Below are 25,378 nucleotides of genomic sequence, written 5' to 3'. Positions count from 1 at the left end.
TGTTGAGGCAGTCAGTGCGGGTTCAAAAAGGATTTCCAGATACAGGGCATTTCAGAAAGGAGTGAGTTTATTAAAAACAAAGGGCAGAGATAAAGCAGGCACTGTGAGTGCAACGGGCCCACATCTCCACAGACCAGGGGATGCCGACAGTTTCCATGGGCTAATAGGCAATTTTTACAGCCTCAAAGCAAAATTGCTGCTGGATGGTTGATGTTAGGTGATTGGTTGGGGCACTATAGGGTGCTTACTGGAGTGGGCATCTTTGCCCCACTGGGAGTCGGGAAGCCTGGTATGACTATCAGTGGGCTTTTAAAAAGGTTTCAGAGAGGCTTAGTCAGTTTTGAAAGTGTCCTTGATTCTGAGCTGTGCTTCTGTGTTCTTGGTGCAAGGTTTCACATCTCTGGCCTTGGGGCAGCACGCCACAAATAACACTAACCATGATCTGTATTCTCTGTGTTGATTGTGTCATTCCACTTGGCAGTCATTTAAAATGGAACCAAAATACTGAGAATCATGCTGAAGATCCAGCAGAGGATACTGAAGGTGCCCACATATTTGGGAGCTTTTCTCTTAAGCTCTGCCCACCTGGAGTCACTGAGAATGATGGTCACCTGAAAGGCACTCAAGAGGAAGATGGTGCCAATGGACACATCTCTGCCCATTCTTGGAACGGAAAAAGCAAATGTGCATCGAAAGCTGCCAGTGTTTCAGGAATTCCTTTCAAATGAACAACTAAGAGTTTGGCTAGAGTCACGTGCTTGAGAATCCAGTCTGTGGACCGACATTTGCCACCTGCGAAATAAAGGGAGGGAAAATGGTAAACAAGACAGAAATTCCCCATAATCCCTGCCGTAATCTGCAATAAAAAGATCACTCTTATTGCCAAATCCTCGGGGGCTATTCTGCCAAATTCTGGGAACTAATAATCTTCTTCTGAGCCAGAGAATCCTGCATAAGAAAATGAGGCAGAACTCTGTACCATATCAACTGGAATTGATACTCTTAAGTATTCTTCATTTACTTTAGATGCCACTGAAAAAGAAGTATTTATATTTCTTCCTGTAAAACAAGTGTCTGATATTTGAATGTGTAACAGTGAAAATACTTAAAGGAATATCAATGACGATTTAAAAGTCATGCCCTGGTGGTTCAATTGTAGAGATTCCACCTGCCAAGCGGGAGATGAGTGTTCGATCTCTGGGTAAGGAACAAATGAGTGTAATATCAGTAAAGATACCATGATTATATTCTAAACTACACAAGATGATTTTTAAGTTCACACAGGGTAAAGATAAGGTAAGAGTAAAAATATTCAGGAAACAATATTATAGCATACCGTTTAGTTACAATAAATGAAAGTTAGATAATAAAGTAGAAATAGGTGGATGTGAATTGATAAGTTCAGTACAATGGTGTGAAGGAGGATAAATACTGCATTACAAAGCAGTAGTGAAAAGATGACCTTTTTTTTTTCAACAAATGAGTTAGTATAATGGCGACTATCTTCCCACCTTTGTACATACCAAGTGAATCAAAGTTTTTAAAAATCTTGGTAAAATGCTGGGAGCCAGCACGGGAGTTCCCACCCATGACAAAGGTCATGCAGAGAGGATCTGACATGCAAAGGTGAATCAGAACTCAAGGGGCCCCCCTGGACCTGTCCGAGCATCTACCCCAAAACCAAAATCTGTCTGTTTTACTATTTCACGACCTTCACCAACTCTTCTGACATTAACGGGGGGCTATCCCCGACCACCTTTCCCTAAAGAAAATCAATTTAGAGGTCTAGTTATTAAGTCTCCTGGGCATAATAGGAATGTTTCAATTCAAACCCCTCTGATGACTTTCTAGCTTGCCTGACAGGTTTGTTCAGATTCCTTCAGCTAAGCATGTGATTGCCCACAGCATCCCAACCATAAGAAGCAGGGAAGCTTAAGATATTCTAACAATGCAGAGCTTCTTAGAGAGTTAAAATTGTTAGAATAGAACTAGTAGAGGATATCTTTGTTGACCTCATGCTTGCTGCCAAGTTTCCATCAGATCAGATCAGATCACATCAGTCGCTCAGTCGTGTCCGACTCTTTGGAACCCATGAATCGCAGTATGCCAGGACTCCCTGCCCATCACCAACTCCTGGAGTTCATTCATACCCACGTCCATCGAGTCAGTGATGCCATCCAGCCATCTCATCCTCTGTTTTCCCCTTCTCCTCCTGCCCCCAATCCCTCCCAGCATCAAAGTCTTTTCCAATGAGTCAATTCTTCGCATGAGGTGGCCAAAGTACTAGTTTCAGCTTTAGCAGCATTCCTTCCAAAGAAATCCCAGGGTTGATCTCCTTCAGAATGGACTGGTTTGATCTCCTTGCAGTCCAAGGGACTCTCAAGAGTCTTCTCCAACACCACAGTTCAAAAGCATCAATTCTTCGGGTCTCAGCCTTCTTCACAGTCCAACTCTAACATCCATACATGACCACAGGAAAAACCATAGTCTTGACTAGATGGACCTTTGTTGGCAAAGTAATGTCTCTGCTTTTAAATATGCTATCTAGCTTGGTCATAACTTTCCTTCCAAGGAGTAAGCGTCTTTTAATTTCATGGCTGCAGTCACCATATGTGGCGATTTTGGAGCCCAGAAAAATAAAGTCTGACACTGTTTCCACTGTTTCCCCATCTATTTCCCATGAAGTGGTGGGACCAGATGCCATGATCTTCGTTTTCTGAATGTTGAGTTTAAGCCAACTTTTTCACTCTCCACTTTCACTTTCATCAAGAGGCTTTTGAGTTCCTCTTCACTTTCTGCCATAATGGTGGTGTCATCTGCATATCTGAGGTTATTGCTATTTCTCTCGGCAATCTTCATTCCAACTTGTGTTTCTTCCTGCCCAGCGTTTCTCATGATGTACTCTGCATATAAGTTAAATGAACAGGGTGACAATATACAGCCTTGACAAACTTCTTTTCCTATTTGGAACCACTCTCTTGTTCCATGTCCAGTTCTAACTGTTGCTTCCTGACCTGCATACAAATTTCTCAAGAGGCAGATCACGTGGTCTGGTATTCCCATCTTTTCAAGGATTTTCCACAGTTTATTGTGATCCACACAGTCAAAGGCTTTGGCATAGTCAATAAAGCAGAAATAGATGTTTTTCTGGAACTCTCTTGCTTTTTCCATGATCCAGCGGATGTTGGCAATTTGATCTCTGGTTCCTCTGCATTTTCTAAAACCAGCTTGAACATCAGGAAGTTTACGGTTCACATATTGCTGAAGCCTGACTTGGAGAATTTTGAGCATTACTTTACTAGCGTGTGAGATGAGTGCAATTGTGCAGTCATTTGAACATTCTTTGGTATTGCCTTTCTTTGGGATTCGAATGAAAACTGACCTTTTCCAGTCCTGTGGCCACTGCTGAGTTTTCCAAATTTGCTGGCATATTGAGTGCAGCACTTTCACAGTATCATCTTTCAGGATTTGGAATAGCTCAACTGGAATTCCATCACCTCCACTAGCTTTGTTTGTAGCGATGCTTTCTAAGGCCCACTTGACTTCACATTCCAGGATGTCTGGCTCTAGGTCAGTGATCACACCATCGTGATTATCTGAGCTGTGAACATCTTTTTTGTACAGTTCTTCTGTCTATTTTTGCCATCTCTTCTTAATATCTTCTCCTTCTGTTAGGTCTATACCATTTCTGTCCTTTATCGAGCCCATCTTTGCATGAAATGTTCCTTTGGTATCTCTCATTTTTTTTGAAGAGATCCCTAGTCTATCCGATTCTGTTGTTTTCCTCTATTTTTTTTTGCATTGATCGCTGAAGAAGGCTTTCTTATCTCTTCTTGCTATTCTTTGGAACTCTGCATTCAGATGCTTATAATCTTTCCTTTTCTCCTTTGCTTTTCACTTCTCTTCTTTTCACAGCTATTTGTAAGGCCTCCCCAGATAACCATTTTGCTTTTTTGCATTTCTTTTCTATGGGAATGGTCTTGATCCCTGTCTCCTGTACAATGTCACGAACCTCATTCCATAGTTCATCAGGCACTCTATTTATCAGATCTAGGCCCTTAAATCTATTTCTCACTTCCACTGTATAATCATAAGGGATTTGATTTAGGTCATACCTGAACGATCTAGTGGTTTTCCCTACTTTCTTAAATTTAAGTTTGAATTTGACAATAAGGAGTTCATGGTCTGAGGCACAGTCATCTCTTGGTCCTATTTTTGCTGACTGTATAGAGCTTCTCCATCTTTGGCTGCAGAGAATATAATCAATATGATTTCAGTGTTGACCATCTGGTGATGTCCATGTACAGAGTCTTCTCTTGTGTTGTTGGAAGAAGGTGTTTGTTATGACCAGTGCATTTTCTTGGCAAAACTACATTAGTCGTTGCCCTGCTTCATTCCGTATTCCAAGGCCAAATTTGCCTGTTACTCCAGGTGTTTCTTGACTTCCTACTTTTGCATTCCAGTCCCGTATAATGAAAAGGACATCTTTTTTGGGTGTTAGTTCTAAAAGGTCTTGTAGGTCTTCATAGAACCGTTCAACTTCAGCTTCTTTAGTGTTACTGGTTGGGGCATAGACTTGGATTACTGTGATATTGAATGGTTTGCCTTGGAAACGAACAGAGATCATTTTGTCGTTTTTGAGATTGCATCCAAGTACTGCATTTCAGACTCTTTTGTTGACCATGATGGCCACTCCATTTCTTCTGAGGGATTCCTGCCCGCAGTAGTAGATATAATGGTCATCTGAGTTAAATTCACCCATTCCAGTCTATTTCAGTTTGCTGATTCCTAGAATGTCGACATTCACTCTTGCCATCTCTTGTTTGACCACTTCCAGTTTGCCTTGATTCATGGACCTGACATTCCAGGTTCCTATGCAATATTGCTCTTTACAGCATCGGACCTTGCTTCTATCACCAGTCACATCCACAGCTGGGTATTCTTTTTGCTTTGGCTCCATCCCAGAACAGTATGAAAAGGCAAGTTTCCATATCCCTTACCTATTGTGTCCCTGGGAGTGTATTGATTAATATAGTTGGTATATAGACATGTAAGTAGTAGCTTTAATGTTTGTAACTTTGGACCCTTGGGTTAATTCTTTTCTTGTTATAACCCACCACACTTTTGCCCTATAGGCATGCAACTTTATCTAATGCTTTCAGAGGGTGGTACCTGACTTTAAAATAATCACCTTTAGAGAAAAATAAGTTTTCGGAAGAAAGGGTCATAAAATGTTAACAGGCCTCCTGGCCAGAAGATGATGTAAATCACCTAAAGCTTTTGCACATGATAAGTTTGCAGAAAGAAAGCCTGGCTTCGATAAGGGTCAAGCACTGCTGACCTTGCATGACTCTACCCCACCTCCATTGTCCTCTATGCACAACTTAAGCTATAAAAACTACCTTGAAAAATAAAGTGTGGGCTTTGCCCACTGAAGCTGTGTCTCCCCATGCCGTTCTTTCTCTTTCCTTCTCCTTTTTCAGGCTGACTCCCTGCAGCGCAAGGGCCCTCTACGTTCACTTTCCTGCCTGGGCTTCTAAGACCCACTGGAGAAGGTGCCTGAGGTGGGGCACATTCAGCTATTTGAGAGGGCGCCTGTGGCCTACATGAACAGAGCAAGTCTTGTGCTGGGGCTTTATTGGCTTTCTGGGTAAACCAAGGCATATCAACCTCTTTTCTCTCCTCTATTTTCTTAACTGCAAAATTCTTTCCTTATCTCTTTATTTCTCTCAGTCACCGATGCCGTCCTCCCGAGGGAATCCCTGGATGCAACCAGGGCTGGATCCCGGCAGTAAAACATACATAAGATGAAATTATAAAAATAAATAAAAGTCATGTCTATAACACACGTTTATATACATCAAAATTCATGCCAGGATGAGTATTTTCATGGAACCATAAGTAGCAATGAGCCTAATACAAGTTACCGATTTGTAAAAATGTAAAGTCTTTTTATTAAAAAGGTGAAAATTAGAACTTAGTTCAGTTCAGTTCAGTTGTGACCAACTCTCTGCAACCCCATGGACTGCAGCACGCCAGGCTTCCCTGTCCATCACCAATTCCCAGTGTTTGCTCAAACTCGATTCCATTGAGTCAGTGATGCCATCCAACCATTTTCATCCTCTGTCGTGCCCTTCACCTCCTCTCTTCAATCTTTCTCACCAACAGGGCTTTTTCCAAGAAGTTAGTTCTTCGCATCAGGTGGCCAAAACTATTGGAGCTTCAGCTTCAGTATCAGTCTTTCCAAAGAATATTCAGGATTGATTTCCTTTACGATTGACTGTTATGCTCTCCTTGCTGTCCAAGGGATTCTTGAGAGTCTTCTCCAACACCACAGTTGAAAAGCATCAATTCTCCAGTGCTCAGTTTTTTTTATGGTCTAACTCTCACATCCATACATGACTACTGGAAACACCATAGCTCTGACTATACAGACCCTTGTTAATAGAGTAATGACTTCGATTTTTAATATGCTCTCCAGGTTGGTTATGGCTTTTCTTCCAAGAAACAAGCGCCTTTTAATTTCATGGCTGCAGCCAATATCTCTAGTGATTTTGGAGCCTGAGAAAATACAGTCTGTCACTCTTTGCATTGTTTCTCCATCTATTGAAGTCCATCCCATGAAGTGATGGGACTGGGTTTCATGATTTTCATTTACTGAATGCTGAGATTGAAGCCAGCTTTTTCACTCTCCTGTTTCACTTTCATCCAGAGATTCTTTAGTTCCTCTTCACTTTCTGCCCTAAGGGTGCTGTCATCTGCATATCTAAGGTTATTGGTATTTCTCCCAGAAATCTTGGTTCCAGTTTGTGCCTCATCCAGCCGCTCATTTAGCTTAAATACTAAATACTCTGCATTTAAGTTAAATAAGCGATATGAGAACATACAGCCTTGATGTACTCCTTTTGAAATGTGCAACCAATCTGTTCCATTTCCAGCTGTAACTGTTGCTTCTTCACCTGCATCCTAATTTTTCAGGAGACTGCTAAGGTGTTCTGGCTTTCCCATCTCTTTAAGAATTTTCCACAATTTCTTGTGATCCACACAAATGCTTTAACATAGTCAATGAAGCAGTAGTGGAGATTTTTCTGGAACTCTCTTTTTCTATGATCCAAGGGATCTTGGCAATGTGATCTTTGTTTCCTTTCTTTGCCTTTTCTAAATCCAGCTTGAACATCTGGAAGTTCTTGGTTCACATACTATTGAAGCCTGGCTTGGAGAATTCCGGGCACTACTTTACTGGCATGTGAGATGAGTGGAACAACTGTGCTTCAGTTTGACCATTCTTTGGCATTGCCTTTCTTTGAGATTTGAATCATAACTGATATTTTCCAGTCCTGTAGCCAGGGCTGAATTTTACAAATGTGCTGGCACATTAAGTGCAGGATGTTGAACCTGAAACTCCAATACTTTGGCCACCTGACGCCAAAAGCTGACTCATTAGAAAAGACTCTGATGCTGCGAGGGATTGGGGGCAGGAGGAGAAGGGGACAACAGACGATGAGATGGCTCGATGGCATCACCAACTCGATGGACATGAGTTTAAGTGATCTCGGGGGTTTGGTGATGGACAGGGAGGCCTGGCCTGCTGCGATTTATGGGGTTGCAAAGAGTCAGACATGACTGAGCATCTGAACTGAACTGAATTCCAAATCATAAACTGATCTGTTAATTAATGTGACATTAAACGTATTGAGCGGAAGTCAAGATATCTGAAACATTAATATATCACATATAAAGAAAATGACATTTTAAGAAAGTGATTTTGATTTTGTAAAATGAAGTTATACAACTATAAATTTTGAGAATATTTTCAAATCAGAGAATAGGACACACTATGCTTTTATGCCTCATAGCTGCCATCTGAAACCCATTTCTGAAGTTACTTTTGGAAAATGGTCTGACCCAAATCACCCAATTATGGATTTTTCAATAGGAAACAATGTCTCTGTTAAGCACTTTATAAATTCCAGAGTTAGAGCAGGTATTTCTACTGCTTTCTGGTAGTTCAGATGGTAGAGAACCTGCCTAGAATGCAGGAAACCAGGGATCGATACCTTGATTGGAAAGATCCCCTGGAGAAGGATATGGCTACCCACTCCACTATTCTTGCCTGGAGACTTCCATGGATAGATGAGCCTGGCTGGCTACAGTCCATGGCGTTGCAAAGAGTCAGACACGACGATTGGACTAAGCACACAATTGTCAACTGTATACACTGTTTCTAATAAATATCATTCTAATAGATTTTTTACTCATGGAGGTACTGTTGGCACACATATAGTAACCCCCAAAATGTATGATTTCTGTAATGTACTCCATGATTTCCCATATATCTCTGCAATTCCAGTCATTAGTTATACTAAACTTTAGGTTTCATACCGCTTGGATTCTAAAATAACAATCACTGTCACAAAAGTTATACTGTGATTTCCTTGGTTGTCCAGTGACTAAGACACCTGGCTCTCAATGCTAGCTTCGGCGAGGGTGGGGGTGGGGGGTGGGGGGTCAGGACTTGGGGGAGGTGCCTAGGTTTGATCCCTGATCAGGGAACTAAATCCCATATAGCACAAGTAAGATCCACTTGCTGCTGCTGCTAAGTCATTTCAGTCGTGTCCGACTCTGTGTGACCACATAGACTGCAGCCCACCAGGCTCCCCCATCCCGGGGATTCTCCAGGCAAGAACACTGGAGTGGATTGCCATTTCCTTCTCCAATTCTTGAAAGTGAAAATTGAAAGTGAAGTCGCTCAGTCATGTCCCACTCTTAACTACCGCACGCACTGCAACATAACAGGCTCCTCCGTCCATGGGTTATTCCAGGCAAGAGTACTGGACTTAGCTGCCATTGCCTTTTCCAAAGATACAGTATAGCCAAATAAATACATATTTTTCAAAAAGAATTACAGTAAGATATGTTAGGAGGCATTGCGAACTGACATCTGGTCGCACCTAATCTCTCTTTCATAGCTCCATTACATTTTTTGAATTTTTCCTCCTTCCAGTGTTGCTTTGGCACTGCATTACTTTGAGTCAGAACACTTTGTTTTCCTGAATGGTCACCAACCCAGACTCCTGGAAGCACCTGTTTCTTGCAGATTCTTGCCCACAAGCTGAAACAGAAAATACTCACTTGATATCCTCACATAGCCCAGATATTGGGTCAGAGTGCAGGTCACATCAAGCTGCTCCTGTGATGGGGAGGGACACAGCCAGACCCCTAGATATGGGTTTGTGATTCTGTGACCTCATGACCCCTCAGAACTGCAATTATCTCTTCACCTGTATCTGCGATGTGAGACAGGCTTAGAGAACTGAGATTATTTGTGGAAATCTTTATGGCTCAGTTGCTAATGATAAAAGAACAATTAAAGGTTTGTACCGATCATCTCCAAAGGGACTCCTGAAATGCTTGAGGAAGGTTCTAGTCCCTTTGGTCCCTGGAGACAGACAGGGACTCACAAGGAACCTGTAGTAAACACTGAGGTCTGACAAAGGAAGGGAATTTCATGTGTCTGCTTGTATAGTTTGTATCCATGAGGTGTTTCTACCAAAAACGAGTTACTTCCTATTCTTGAGACCACTGAACTGTGTCTCCATTTAGATTATGAGTAGAGAAATGGAGCCAAAGCACCTGAGAGGGATTTTCAAGAACTTCTCCATCTGTCATTTTACAAAGGTGAAATGTTCATACCTCATTGTCTGAAATGTCATAGAAATTCTCAAAAAGTATCTTGAGGCAAATACCCCCTGTTTATAGTTAGGATTCAATGTCTGATAGAAATTCCCGCATAATTTCCACTGTAGTCTGCAATAGCAGGTACACCTTAGTGCCAACTCCCTAGAGAATATTCTCCTAGTTCTTAGTGACCAAAGTCATATTCAGAACCAGAGGTTCCAGCAGGGAACCGTGAGATTTGACCTACTGATACATTTATCATGACAATCAGTATCAATATCCTCTACTTAGAATTTGTCCCCACTCACAGATACTTAAGAAACATATTTTCTTTTTTGTTCACACCCCAAAACATGTGGGATCTTAGCTCCCTGTCTAGGGAAGGAACCGCAATGCTGCATTGGAAGGTGGGGTCTTATCCACTGGGCTGCTGGGGATGCTCCAAAAAACATTTTCTTTAATAAGTAATTTATTACCTTGACATACATTTTCCTTTATATTGTAACGATTAATGCTCTTTCTGTGTAAGAAATGACTAACCTTCAACTCTGAGATCTTAACACCCCGAGCAGGGATTGAACCCAGTAATAACCTGCAGTGGAAGCACAGCATCTGAACCACTGGACTACCAGGGAAGTTGCTAATCTCACATTTAAAGAGAAGGGTGTACTCTCCTGGGATACAATGGTCTGTGGGCCTCTTACTATTTTTTCTGTCTTGCGTTAGCGCTTCTCCAGATTATCCTTTCAAGGACTTGGTGAAGAGGAGGAGGTTAGGAAAGAAAGCCAACAGTAGGGGAGGGTGTTTGGGAAGCTCAGTGCAGAGCAGTTGATGTGATCCACGCGTCCCATTTGCCTAGTTTTGTGCCCAGTTTTAGCACAAGAAGTCCTGCTTCTTGGAAACTTGTTCAGTCCTGGAAGAAGAAAGGCAATTGGTGGCTTCAGCAGCAGCAGCAGCAGCAACAATTAACAGAAGCAATCTGTATATCAACAGATTCTGACAGGAGCAACGCTATGTCATTTCTGTGGTTACGTTATAAACGACAATGTGGATTCCTATCTCCCTCTTTCTTTCTGGAATCACTTCTTAAGAGAAAAGCCAGCTTCCCTGATGGAAGCAGGTTTCTGGTTACAATTACTGAGGCTTCCTCTCAACGAATTATCTGAGCGGTTACATTCTGCTTTTCATCACCGAGGACACACCCATTTTCACACACTCCCACAAAGGGCTTTTGAATTTTCCCCGTTTTTCAACTTGCTGAAAACGTCTCGGCTTTCCATAGAGGCAGCTCTCAAAATTCTTCTCTTTTGCCTTAAGTTCTTTGAAACACTAACTTAGAACAGGCAGGAAGCAGCTCTGCTCCAGAGGAAATCAAAGAGATTTAAAGGCATCAAAAGGCAGAGAAAGGAAGCACAGCTGGACAGAAGGACCAACAGACCCAAAACCGACAGGGGCGGGGGTGAGGGGAGGCAAGGCTCCGTCCCCACTGGCCCCGCCCATAAGTACCTGCGCTTCCGGCCTCGTCCCACCCTCTCCCCTTTCCTCGCCTATCTTTGGCCGCCTCGTAGCGCACTCACCATCCTCTGTACCGGATCTTCCTTCCGCACGTGCGCAGTATCCTGCAGACCCGGAATTGAGTTTAAATGAGCGACAGAGTGTTCTGGTAAGTTTTGTTTGTTTAAAACCCGATTCCTTGTCCCACTGCCTGTTGTCCTTCACACGTGGCTTTCGGGGGTCTCTGTGAACGTTCAAACCACCGTCCCCATTTTCCCGTCCCCAGTGTGTGTCCTCGCATCGCCGTGAGAAGTTCTGAAGTCCTTTGTCTTAGCTGCCGGGTCCCTGGGGTCCACGTCCGCTTCCTGTTAATATCGTTCTAGAGTCCACGTCCTTCTCTGGCAGTTCTGCCTTCTAACTTGTAGAGACCGCTGATTAAAGTCCTGTATTGCCCAACCCCTAAGTCCCTGATCCACGAAGAGGTGAAGGAGGCTCTATTCTGTATGGAGTTTGGTCAGGGTCTCGCCTAAGATTTGAAGGGGAGGGTCAGCCTAGAACGTGTGGTTTTCACAGGAAGGGCCGCGAGTTCTGAAGAAAAGAATAAAACGAAAAACACCACGTTTGATTCTGTGTTCCAGAATCCCTCTGTGTCAGTGGCCGTAGAGGATTGTATTTTGTACCTGTTGAGATCCTCCCTCTGTGTGGAGCTGTGTGACAGGGAGCTCGGTGTGTTTTTCTAAGTATTGAACAGTCTATTTTCAACATTCAGGGGTCACTTCCCAAGATTGATCTTACGTGAGAAGGAAGCCCAGAGGAAGAGGAAAGCAACAAGTCAGAAATGACTCATTCCGAGGTAAGAGGCATAGTCCTTTTGTTTGTTTGTTCTGTCTCTTTCCTGAAATGCTGTTTCTTTGGACTTGATAAGCTTCTTAACTTCTGAACCGGATTGTTTACACTTACTCACAATCATGACCCCAAGGGACCCATTCCTCTCCTGGCACATCAGAATGACAGAAAACAGAGTATTGCCAGCCAAAGAATCTCAGTTTAGTGCAGTTCAGTCGCTCAGTCGTGTCCGATCTTTTCAACCCCGTGAATCACAGCACCCCAGGCCTCCCTGTCCATCACCAACTCCCGGAGTTCACTCAGACTCACATCCATCGAGTCAGTGATGCCATCCAGCCATCTCATCTTCTGTCGTCCCCTTCTCCTCCTGCCCCCAATCCCTCCCAGCATCAGAGACTTTTCCAGTGAGTCAACTCTTGGCATGAGGTGGCCAAAGTACTGGAGTTTCAGCTTTAGCATCATTCTTTCCAAAGAAATCCCAGGGCTGATCTCCTTCAGAATGGACTGGTTGGATCCTCTTGCAATCCAAGGGACTCTCAAGAGTCTTCTCCAATATCACAGTTCAAAAGGATCAATTCTTCAGCGTTCAGCCTTCTTCACCATCCAACTCTCACATTCATACATGACTACAGGAAAAACCAAGGCTTGACTAGATGGACCTTTGTTGGCAAAGTAATGTCTCTGTTTTTGAATATGCTATCTATGTTGGTCATAAGTTTCCTTCCAAGGAGTAAGCGTCTTTTAATTTCATGGCTACATTCACCATCTGCAGTGATTTTGGAGCCCAAAAAAATAAAGTCTGACACTGTTTCCACTGTTTCCCCATCTATTTCCCATGAAGTGGTGGGACCAGATGCCATGATCTTCGTTTTCTGAATGTTGATCTTTAAGCCAACTTTTTCACTCTCCACTTTCACTTTCATCAAGAGGCTTTTGAGTTCCTCTTCAACTTCTGCCATAAGTATGGTGTCATCTGCATATCTGAGGTTATTGATATTTCTCCCGGCAGTCTTGATTCCAGCTTGTGTTTCTTCCAGTCCAGCATTTCTCAAGATGTACTCTGCATATAAGTTAAATAAGCAGGGTGACAATATACAGCCTTGACGAACTCCTTTTCCTATTTGGAACCAGTCTGTTGTTCCATGTCCAGTTCTAACTGTTGCTTCCTGACCTGCATACAGATTTCTCAAGAGGCAGGTCAGGTGGTCTGGTAGTCCCATCTCTTTCAGAATTTTCCACAATCTATTGTGATCCACACAGTCAAAGGCTTTGGCATAGTCAATAAAGCAGAAATAGATGTTTTTCTGGAACTCTCTTGCTTTTTCCGTGATCCAGCGGATGTTAGCAATTTGATCTCTGGTTCCTCTGCCTTTTCTAAAACCAGCTTGAACATCATGAAGTTCACGGGTCACGTATTGCTAAAGCCTGGCTTGGAGAATTTTGAGCATTACTTACTAGCATGTGACATGAGTGCAATTGTGCAGTAGTTTGAGCATTCTTTGGCATTGCCTTTCTTTGGGATTGGAATGAAAACTGACCTTTTCCAGTCCTGTAGCCACTGCTGAGTTTTCCAAATGTGCTGGCATATTGAGTGCAGCACTTTCACAGCATCATCTTTCAGGATTTGCAAAAGCTGGAATTCCATCACCTCCAGTAGCTTTGTTCATAGTGATGCTTTCTAAGGCCCACTTGACTTCACATTCCAGGATGTCTGGCTCCAGGTCAGTGATCACACCATCATGATTATCTGGGTCGTGAACATCTTTTCTGTACAGTTCTTCTGTGTATTCTTGCCACCTCTTCTTAATATCTTTTGCTTCTGTTAGGTCCTTACCATTTCTGTCCTTTATCGAGCCCATCTTTGCATGAAATGTTCCCTTGATATCTCTAATTGTCTTGAAGAGATCTCTAGTCTTTGCCATTCTGTTGTTTTCCTCTATTTCTTTGTATTGATTGCTGAGGAAGGCTTTCTTATCTCTTCTTGCTATTCTTTGGATCTCTGCATTCAGATTCTTATATCTTTTCTTTTCTCCTTCGGTTTTCGCTTCTCTTCTTTTCACAGCTATTTGTAAGGCCTCCCCATATAACCATTTTGCTTTTTTGCATTTCTTTTCCATGGGGATGGTCTTGATCCCTGTCTCCTGTACAATGTCTCGAACCTCATTCCATAGTTCATCAGGCACTCTTATCTATCAGATCTAGGCCCTTAAATCTATTTCTCACTTCCACTGTATAATCATAAGGGATTTGATTTAGGTCATACCTGAATGGTCTAGTGATTTCCCCTACTTTCTTCAATTTAAGTCTGAATTTGGCAATAAGGACTTCATGGTCTGAGGCACAGTCAGCTCCTGGTGTTTTTTTTGTTGACTGTATACAGCTTCTCCAACTTTGGCTGCAAAGAATATAATCAATCTGATTTCGATGTTGACCATCTTGTGATGTCCATGTGTAGAGTCTTCTCTTGTGTCCTTGGAAGATGGTGTTTGTTATGACCAGTGCATTTTCTTGGCAAAACTCTTATTATTGTTTTCCCTACTTCATTCCGTATTCCAAGGCCAAATTTGCCTATTACTCAGATTTTATCTAACTGAATGGTATTTGGATCACATTAGGAAGACTTCCACAGGCTATTGGCATCTGTACTTTGTATTTCAGGAACGGCTGACGTTTCAGGATGTGGCCATAGACTTCACTCAAGAGGAGTGGGAATGCCTGGACCTCGGTCAGCGGAAATTGTACAGGGACGTGATGGTAGAGAACTACAGGAACCTGGCCTCCTTGGGTGAGGATATCTGCCTTCCAGAATCCCTTATCTACCCACTGCGTTTTTGTTCCGTCATTTCTAGAATGTCTTCTGAAATTTTCTGCTTCCCACAGTATTTTCAGATCTGTGCTCTCTAGGGGATAATGGGTCATTTCTGAGTTTAGAAAGAAAGGCTTCATGATGAATCGTTGTGCTGGTGAGGTTTTTCTTCCTTGATGTACTCTGCGTCCTTCATTCCAGGTTACTGGTAATTGTGTAAGTTCTGTGGTATTAAATAGTTGCACCCTCTCTTAATCTCACATTGACTCTACTTACCTTTGCCTTAGCACTACTTGACCAGAATCTCAGGACCAGATTGTGAGGTGTGTGTTAGTTGTATAGCGGCTTTGAATAAAGTATTTCAGGAAATCGTTGTCTAGAAGAAAATGCATTCTCGTCTCACCTCAATACATATTGGATTCGATACTGATGAATCTCTAACAACACAAATATTCCTTTCTCTGATCACCAGGGCTTGTGTCTAAGGTGGACCTGGTCACCTTTCTGGAGCTATTGAAGGATCCCAGGAATATAAGGAGAATGAAGACAACAGCCATTTACCCAGGTAGGTATGAATGGTTGGAGATGATGACTCAGGTGGTGTTGGGAGATTTGCTTCAATGGAAATGGTTTTTGAAAACCTGGGTTTGTTCTGCTACTGTAATAGAAATGTATAACCTGCCTCATTCTCTCTCTTTAATCATTCATGAATTTATCTCCAGTGATTACTTTTCTCCATCATAGTGTGACCTAAAAGTCTCTTCTTGGCTTTTGACAAATTACATTCATTCGTTGCTCTTCGATTTCTTGGGGGACCTAGGAAAACTCTGCCCGTTTCTGAGTAACTGTATGACAGTCCTGTTAAAGTTTCCTTCTACCTCTAGACAGAAATGTGTGAGTCAAGTGGTAGACAAACTGCCGAATTTCCAGGAATACTAGGGACAGGATTTTATTCTCTGATTTATAATTTCCTATCCACTAGGAGCGACACATAGGACCTTCTAAATAAATTTCAAATTCAAGTAATTTTTCACTGCAGAAAGCAAAACCTGGTGAAAATGAACCAGTGCACATCTCAGATTGACTTGAAGGTTTCTCATTACCTTACATGATCTCATATGAAATATCTTTAGTGTATTTGCCCCAATTCTAACATGCTAAAATACTTTATTGTGTTTTATTACCTCATAGAATTTTAAAATACATTGACATAAAATCTTAGCACATTTTCCACTACATTATTAATGGTTGATTCAAACTATGACAATTTTTAGATTATATGAAGAAATCTTTATTAAAAGTTCTAATTGGAATATAGCTGTTTTCCAATTTTGTTCTCCTATACAGCAAAGACAATTATTTATACATATCGGTCCGTTCAGTTCCGTTGCTCCAGCGAATCTGAGTCTGCGATCCATGGTCTGCAGCAGGCCAGGCTTCCCTGTCCATCACTAACTCCCAGAGCCTGCTGAAACTCATATCCATCGAGTCAGTGATGCCATGCAACCATCTCCCATCTCACCCTCTGTCGTCCCCTTTTCCTCTCATCTTCAATCTTTCCCAGCATCAAGGTCTTTTTCAGTGGGTCAGTTCTTCACATCAGGTGGCCAAAGTATCAGAACTTCAGCTTCACCATGTCCTTCCAACGAATATTGACGACTGATTTCCATTAGGATGGAGTGGTGTGATCTTCTTGCAGTCCAAGGGACTCTCAAGAGTCTTCTCCAATACCACAGTTAAAAAGCATCAATTCTTCAGCACTCCACTTTCTTCATGGTCCAACTCTCACATCCATACATGACTACTGGAAAAACCATAGCTTTGACTAGATGGACCTTTGTCAGCAAAGTAATGTTTGTGGTTTTTAATATGCTGCCTAGGTTGGTCATAGCTTTTCTTCCAAGGAGCAAGCGTCTTTTACTTACATGGCAGTAGTCACCATCTGCAGTGCTTTTGGAACCCCCAGAAAATACAGTTTCTCACTGTTTCCACTGTTTCTCCCACTGTTTGCCATGAAATGATCTGACCTGTGCCATGATCTTTGTTTTTTGAAGGTTGAGTTTGAAGCCAGCTTTTTCAGGCTCTTCTTTCAGTTTCATCAAGAGACTCCTCAGTTCCTCTTCACTTTCTGCTCTAAGGGTGGTGTCATCTTTATATCTGAGATTATGGATATTTCTCCCTGAAATCATGATTCCAATTTGTGCTTCATCTTTCCCAGTATGTCACATTATGTACTGTGCATATAAGTTAAATAAGCAGGGTGACAGTATACAGCCTTGATGAACTCCTTTCCCAATTTGGAATCAGTCCATCGTCACATGTCCAGTTCTCACTGTTGCTTCTTGACATGCATACAGGTTTCTCAGGAGGCAGGTAAGGTAGTCTGGTGTTCCCATCTCTTTAAGAATTTTCCACAGTTTCTTGTTGTCCACACAATCAAAGGCTGTGGTATAGTTAATAAAGCAGATGTCGTCGTTTCTGCAGAACTCTCTCACTTTTTATATGATCCCAGGGATGTTGGCAATTTGATCTCTGATTCCTCTGCCATTTCTAAATCCAGCTTGAACATCTGGAAGCTCTCGGTTCACATGCTGTTAAAGCCTCGCTTGGAGAATTTGGAGCCTTTGCTATTGTTTGAAATGAGGGAAATTGTGTAGTAGTTTGAGCGTTCTTTGCATTGCTTTTCTTTGTGATTGGAATGAACACTGACCTTTTCCCGTCCTGAGGCCACTGCTGAGTTTTCCAAATTTGCTGGCTTATCGAGTGCAGAACTTTAGCATTATCATCTTTTAGGACTTGAAATAGGTCAGCTGGAGTTCCATCACCTGCAGTAGCTTTGTTGGTAGTCATGCCTTCTAAGGCCGACTTTACTTTGGATGCCAGGATGTCTGTTACTAGGTGAGTGACCACACCATCGTGGTTATCTCGGTCATTAAGATCTTTTTTGTATAGTTCTTCCATATATTCTTGCCAACTTCTCTTAATATCTTCTTCTTTTAGGTCCATCCTGTTTCTCTCCTTTATTGTTCCCATCTTTGCATGAAATATTCCTGGTACCTCTAATTTTCTTAAAGAGATCTCTAGTCTTTACCGTCCTATTGATTTCCTTCCCATTTGGGTCTCCACAGAGCAATGAGTAGAGTTCCCTCTTTCAATCATAGTTTTAAAGTCTCTCTCCCAGTTCAGGTTCGATGCACGATACTGGATGCTTGGGGCTGGTGCACTGGGACGACCCAGAGGGAGGGTATGGGGAGGGAGCAGGGTTCAGGATGGGGAACACAGGTATACCTGTGGTGGATAAAAAAAATAAATAAATAAAACTAGTACTTCATTAAGTTTATCTTATTTGTATTCAGCTTCCTCAGACACTGTCTTATTTGTCCTCAGTTTCTGACTACTTCTCTGTCACTCTCATTTGTGATTCTTAGATTGAAACATCTAATAACACATTCTCAGAAACATGTGTGGCAAGAAGTGGATTTTAGAATTACTAGGCACCTAGGATTTGTGAAAGTGTTTGGTGTCTCCACTTAAGATGACTAAAAGCAAGAAGTAATCATTAGATTGCGTATCACCTCTTAACTCAGTGGTCCTTGGAAGGTTTTATGTTGTTTCTTGCCCTGCAACATATTTCTTTGCCATATCATATTGTCCTGCATTCTGTTTGTGGTCTTTGTTTTGAAGGGTGCAGCCACCTAGTTAATCTTCCTTCTGGTATCTGCACCTTGGTGGGTGAGGTTGGTCCAGAGGTTTGTGCCCTTATCCTCTCTTGATCTGTGCTCTGATTGCTGTTAACTGTGACCAGAGCCTGCCCTGGATATTCAGGGCTGTTTCCCCCTTGTTCTGTGGTTGTTACTGCCTTGTCTCTGGTGGTGCCTGCTCCCTGTGTGGTAGAATACAGCCCCCAGATCTGAGTCTTCACTGTGATTCTGATCTGTGGTGCGAGGCAGTTGGCATTGGAGCATACCCACTGGGAGAGAAGACACTAAGTATTACTCCTCTAGGAATGTTCACCTCAGGGTTTGCTGTCGTGCCCCTTCTCATGCGTTCTGCAGGCTCTCCTTATGTAGTGTTGGAACTGCTCTTGACCCCACCTTGACCATGGGCATGATGGCACATGGCCCTGGTGTCTCTCAGATGTTGTTTTCACAAGGTCACTAGAATGGATTCGATGAAGTCAGGTCCTGGGATTGCATTCAGCGTGGAACTGGACCCACTGTGGTGCTACGGAGCAGCTCAGGCTCTGTCCTGGCCCAGCCCCCTTGTGTAGGAGCCCACAAAGTCTACAGCTACTAAAGCTACACCTGCCATGAATGAGAGAGCCCTTGGTTGTTGTTTCAGATGCTTTGTTGGGGCTGAGGTTACAAAGCTGGTCATGGGTGTAAGACCGTGGCTGGTGTTGCTGCAAGGAGAGTTTTCAGCTTTTCCTCTTTATTGCTGGGGTTCACCTGTGCTTTCTGCTCCATCTGTGCATGTGGCCAACTCACAGGTGTCTTCTCCTGAGGCTGCCCCAGAGCTCAGGATTCTGCTGATTGAGGAAGAGGTCGATGGGGTAGGCCATGGCTGGGGCTCAAAAGACCCCAGGCTGGGTAGAGTTCTTCCTAGTCCTTGGCTAGCAGGGGCGGGCACAAGGGACAAGGGATGCAGCGGGCTCATTCCCTGGGCATCACTCAACAATGACACTCTCTCTGTGGTGGTTCATGCTTCCTCCACAAGCATCCCTTTATAGACCTCCTCCCTCACTCCCGTCCCCTCAGGATGTCTCCTCACAGCGAACCGCAGTCCTCTGCCTGGGTCTGCTCTCCAAACCCCACATTTCGGCACCCAGCCCTTGTCTGTATTGCTGGACATGCCTCTAAGGCTGGGTGGGCAGGGCTGGGGTCAGTACCCTGTGTGCAGGTCTCACTATGTCCTGCTGCCACACACTGTTTGCCATGTTCTCTTCCCACAAAGAATGAGACTCTCTTTCTGTCCAAACTGAGCTCCCCTAGCGAGGGGCTTCCTCTGATATGGGGACCTCTCCTCATTTTCATCTGCCTGCAGGGTTGCAGGCCCCAACCCACTTCCTCTCCTCTTCTTTTTCCTTCTTTCTTTTGTCCTACCCTGCAGAGCAGGAATCTTTCTTGACCTTTCAGATTTCCAAGGGCCTCTGCTAGTGTTCAGCTGGGCTGTGTGAGAATTATTCCATTTCTCATTCACTTGTGGAGAGAGAGATGAGCTCCACATCTGCCTAAGCCTCTGACATCTTGATCCTTCCATCCCTATTTTATTTTTAAACTAGCTATGCTCATCAATTTTCTTTAAATCTTTAAAGATATTCACTGAGAATAGCAGGTAAAATTACTTGTTATTTGGTATCTTTCAGCTGTGTCTCCACAAGACACCCAGGATTTGATGCCAAAGAATCCACCGTTAGAAGATGTATTCCCAAAAGCAAACCTAGGAATGTATCAAACATTTCACCTCAGAAACTTAAATTTAATGAAAGATTGGGAATATACCAGGGTATATGAAAGACAGAGAGGATGTTTATATGGACATAAAGAAATGGAGACACTTACACGTTATCCTAAGAGTACTGCAAAAAGAAATGAGCAACATGAGTCAAATTGGGAAAAACAGCAACTTCAATCTTCAATATCTGCCGAGAAGTGTAAGTGTTTAAGAAAAGATTTCCATCCTTTTATGAAACATACGTGTTTTCTAAAAGAAAACGTGGAAAATCTGGAAGGTAATCTAGTCTCTACTGCAAATACTCATTCAGACAGTTGTGAACGTAGGCTTCGACTAAACATACATTCAAGCATGTCTGAACACCTACAATTTAACAATGAGTGTGAAAACTCACAATCTAAGCAATTTGAGGGATCCATGAGCAGGGGGTCATTATTCTTCCCCCAACAGATATCTTCTATCCATTCCAAGATATATACTGTTGATGATGATGGAAGAGATGCAATCCAACCATCATTGTTCAATACATATTGTGATATGGTTAATACACAACAACTTTCCATGTATAATAAAAGGAGTCAGACCTTAAGTAAGAGCCCCAGCTCCAATAATTCCAAGAGTATTTATGGCGGACTGAGAAGATATTCAGGCAATGAAACTAGGTACACAGTTGAAGGAGACTCAAAGCTTAAGAAACATCAGGGACCTGAATCTTTAAACAAGGATTCTAAAAGTAATAAATGTAGAAATACCTTTGATCAAATGTCAGGCTTTTCTCTAGATAAGAGTACTTGTACTGGAGAGAGGACTTGTAGTGAATATGGTAAGGTTTTTAATCACTGTTCAGAACTTACTCAACAGGACACTGTTCAGAATCCACAGGAAGAAAACAAGTGTAAGATATGTGAGAAAGTGTTTAGTAAGTCATCCAATCTAAGTAGACATAGGAGAATTCATACAGGAAGGAAACCTTTCAAATGTAGAGAATGTTGCAGAGCATTTAACTGTCACTCACTTCTTACTCAACATCAGCGAATTCATGCTGGAGAGAAACCTTATATATGTAAAGAATGTAACAAAGCCTTTCATCGTTCCTCATTTCTTATTGAACATCAGCGAATTCACACTGGAGAGAAACCTTATAAATGTATAGTATGTGGCAAAGCCTTTACTTACAACTCAGACCTTATTGAACATCAGCGAATTCATACTCTAGAGAAACCTTATAAATGTACAGAATGTAGCAAAGCCTTTACTTACAACTCAGACCTTACTGAACATCAGCGAATTCATACTGGAGAGAAACCTTATAAATGTACAGAATGTAGCAAAGCCTTTACTTACAACTCACTTCTTATTCAACATCAGCGAATTCATACAGGAGAGAAACCTTATAAATGTACAGAATGTAGCAAAGCCTTTACTTATAATTCAGACCGTATTGAACATCAGAGAATTCATACTGGAGAGAAACCTTATATATGTAAAGAATGTAACAAAGCCTTTCGTCGTTCCTCATTTCTTACTCAACATCAGCGAATTCACACTGGAGAGAAACCTTATAAATGTACAGTATGTGGCAAAGCCTTTACTTACAAGTCACTTCTTACTAAACATCAGCGAATTCATACTGGAGAGAAACCTTATAAATGTACAGAATGTAGCAAAGCCTTTACTTACAACTCAAGCCTTATTCAACATCAGCGAATTCATGCTGGAGAAAAACCTTATAAATGTACAGAATGTAGCAAAGCCTTTATTTGCAGCTCAGACCTTATTGAACATCAGCGAATTCATACTGGAGAGAAACCTTATATATGTAAAGAATGTAACAAAGCCTTTCGTCGCTCCTCATTTCTTACCCGACATCAGCGAATTCACGCTGGAGAGCAACCTTATAAATGTACAGTATGTGGCAAAGCCTTTACCTACAACTCAAATCTTATTCAACATCAGCGAATTCATACTGGAGAGAAACCTTATAAATGTACAGAATGTAGCAAAGCCTTTATCTGTTACTCAGATCTAACCTATCATAAGCGAATCCATACTGGAGAGAAGCCTTATATATGTAAAGAGTGTAACAAAGCCTTTCATCATTGCTCAGTTCTTACTCGACATCATCGAATCCATACTGGGGAGAAACCATACAAATGTAAAGAATGTGGCAAAGCCTTTATTAGGAGTTCGGCCCTTACTCAACATCACCGAATTCATACCGGGGATAGACGTTATAAATGTACAGAATGTGGCAAGACCTTTATTACGCGTTATAACCTTACTGAACATCGGCGCGTGCATACTGGAGAGAGACCATATAAATGTACTGAATGTGGCAAAGCCTTTGGTTACAAGTCAGCTCTTACTCTGCATCGGCGAATGCATACTGGAGAGAGACCTTATGAATGTACCGAATGTGGCAAAGCCTTTAGTCAGAGTGCTCATCTCAGTAAACATCAGAGAACACACACTGGAGAGAAACTCTAATAATGGAACAAGTGATGGAAGAGGTTTGCCCTAAACATGCATCAGAAAACACAAGAGTTTATACAAAAAACCAATGGAAATGATGTAAACAATATGTAGAAAAGTATTTAATCAAAAGTTAAATGGATGAATCAGCCATAGGTGTACATATGAAAAAAGAAAAAAAAATTAAATGGAAATAAATATCAGAGATTGCATAATAGAAGGCATTTCACCAATCTTGTTTTCAGAAGTTTCTCTGAAGTACAATGACTGTAGGGAGTACTCCATAGTTAAAACACATAGAAAATGGACATATTAGCATGAATCGTGAGATGAAGGTTGATGGTTAGAAAGTTACAATTCTTAACACTGTATGTATGAAAGCAAAAGTAAAGTCGCACAGTCGTGTCCAACTTTGCAACCCCATAGACCGTAGCCTACCAGGCTCCTGTGTCTATGGGATTTTCCAGGCAATAGTACTCGAGTGGATTGCTATCTGTATGCTTGTTTAGAATGATGTGATTTGAGATTCTTTGACATGAATGTAATTGAACACTCAATCCATACTAAGCTTTCTACTGTGTTTGGAAATGTAGTTTTTTTTTATGGTTTATTAAAGATTAGCCTTTTTATATTGTGTTGCAACCGTTTCTATCTATCCTCCATTAGAAGATGAAGGATACCATAATGTAAAATGGACAATGACTATCTAAATGGAGGTGTTTGGCATTGATGTGAAATATCTGGAAGTTGCCATGATGTAAGTGATCATTTAATCTTTCCATGTATTATAGTAAGATAGATGTTGGTTACAAACTTTCAATAGTAATATCGTTGATTTGTAAGAAAAACACAACGAGAGTTCACTGCAATATTGATGTATCTTTATAATATCAACACACAAGTCATGATTATTACTTGACAATGTGGAAATGAAGACAACTTATGTGATAACCCAGAAACGTATTAGAAAGTCTTCCTGGAAGAGGCGTGGAATTAGTGTATACCATGCTTCCTAAGTGCTTCCTAGGCTTTGTGTGGTAAGCTGTAAAAGTCACAAATCTCATATCCTTATATCAAAAAATGAGTATTGTTGACAATTTCCCTAAACTGGTCCATGCTGTTGCTGCTTCAGCATCTCTCTGGGCAGTAGGCAGCTTGTGGTTTCTTGAACTCATAAAAGCCAGTCCTGTGAGCACCTGCTCTCTATATGACCACCTTCCTTGAGATCAACAGTCTTGCTGAACACCAGGGTCTACTTTACAAGTCCCCCTTCAATGATACCCTCACACTGCTCACCGGATTTGTTGTTTTGGCTTGAATGGATTAATTCACACTCACCCTAGGGAGCCCAGAGCACCTCACCCAGCGTAACTTCTACAGGCTAAACTGCAAGAACTGGTGTTTTCTCTGCCTAATTCTGGCTTTGACCTGCCTCAGAAATTCCTGCCCGAAATCCTCCCCTACAGAGAGGTCTTAGGTGTGGTGAGTGTGAGGCTTTGAGCTCAGGACTCCTGAACATTGGTTTGGAAGAAGAAACAGAAGAAGATGGGATTTGCTGATGACTCCATTAACGGCCGCACTGTAGACCTGCAGATTGATAACTTCTTGGAGTGGGGACCTGACCACCAGGGATTTGTATTCATTGAAATGGTTCAGAAAGAATCTTTAGGCAAGTGGTTTCCATCTGGTTTCCCATCAGGATCACATGACCAGTGTCAGGAACTGACCTCACTGATGCCCTCCCAACAGAGTTCTATGTTGGTCCTGTGGGAGCAACACTGCGGTGTCTAGGAAGTGCTCCAGAGCATTCTAAGCAGAGGCCCAGGTTTAGGAAGCGCCTCCTTATCTATCTGTGAGAGCTGAGCCCTGGCTTCGTCCACGGAGAAGCAACAGGGTTGTTCTATCTGGATTTGGAAAGGAGAAGTCAGTCAGCTCACATCATCTGTGTGAGCAGAGTGTTAAGAGCTCTCTATGGGGAGAGAAGAATCAAGAAATAAGTTCACAGGCTGGTCTCCAGGTAGGAATTGATTGTTCCTGAATCTCTCCTGAGACAGAGGACAGGAGAGGTCAGTCTTCTCAGCTTTTCAAGGCCCTTCTGTCTGTAGGAGCATTGGTTGCAGGTTAAAGAGCTGTTTTAATGGCCTCAGCGGTATTTTCTCAAAACAGAAGTGTGTTTGCAGCGTAAGATCCCCAGAGAAGGCAGAGCAGGAGGAAGAAGAGGAGGAAATGGCAACTTCTCAGGTAAATATCCTGTCCTGGGTCTGGGGCTGCATCTGCTTTTCCTCCTGAAATGCCCAAATGAGAATCTGCAAGCCTTCAGCTTTTTGCTGCTAGTTTTTCGTCCCGGGCATCTCATCATCTTATTTCTTCCTATTTCTTTTTATCATAGTGAAGACCAGCCCTTTAGACTACTTCCTTGTGTCCCAGAGCCTTTTATCCATTGTCTGCATCCTCGCTTTCTAAGGAGCATGATGAATTCTCCCCGTGAATCAGCGATTTTCAATTGTTGAAACTATTTTTTTTGTGAGAGATCAGCATGGGGAGTCACTCCTATCCTCACTCCCACTGGGATGTGTTTTGGTGTTGGGATTTTAGGGACGTTGCGAAATGTAGTGATGACTTAGCACC

General features: G+C 42.2%; 2 protein-coding genes across 2 annotated transcripts in view; both read left to right on the top strand.

Annotated features, from left to right (window-relative positions):
• Positions 1-11,205: 11,205 nt before the first annotated feature.
• LOC147354523 (uncharacterized) lies at positions 11,206-23,379 on the top strand. Its single transcript, XM_086354219.1, has 5 exons — positions 11,206-11,341; positions 11,942-12,025; positions 14,677-14,803; positions 15,297-15,389; positions 20,190-23,379. Exons 2-5 carry the CDS (start codon positions 12,011-12,013, stop codon positions 22,763-22,765), a joined length of 2,811 nt encoding a protein of 936 aa, XP_086210345.1. The 5' UTR covers positions 11,206-11,341; positions 11,942-12,010; the 3' UTR covers positions 22,766-23,379.
• Positions 11,293-25,378, top strand: part of LOC147354518 (KRAB domain-containing protein 5-like) — a 61,366-nt gene continuing 47,280 nt past the window's right edge. Inside the window, exon 1 of the transcript XR_015146479.1 lies at positions 11,293-11,341. The gene's annotated coding sequence lies outside the window, so the exon portion shown is untranslated. The remainder of the gene's footprint in view (positions 11,342-25,378) is intronic.

This window comes from Bos grunniens, chromosome 18 (genome assembly GCF_055505025.1).
Source record: "Bos grunniens cultivar Pamir isolate PY7600 chromosome 18, Bosgru_T2T1.0, whole genome shotgun sequence".
Lineage (NCBI taxonomy): Eukaryota > Metazoa > Chordata > Mammalia > Artiodactyla > Bovidae > Bos > Bos grunniens.
This window is presented reverse-complemented; position numbering and strand designations above follow the sequence as displayed.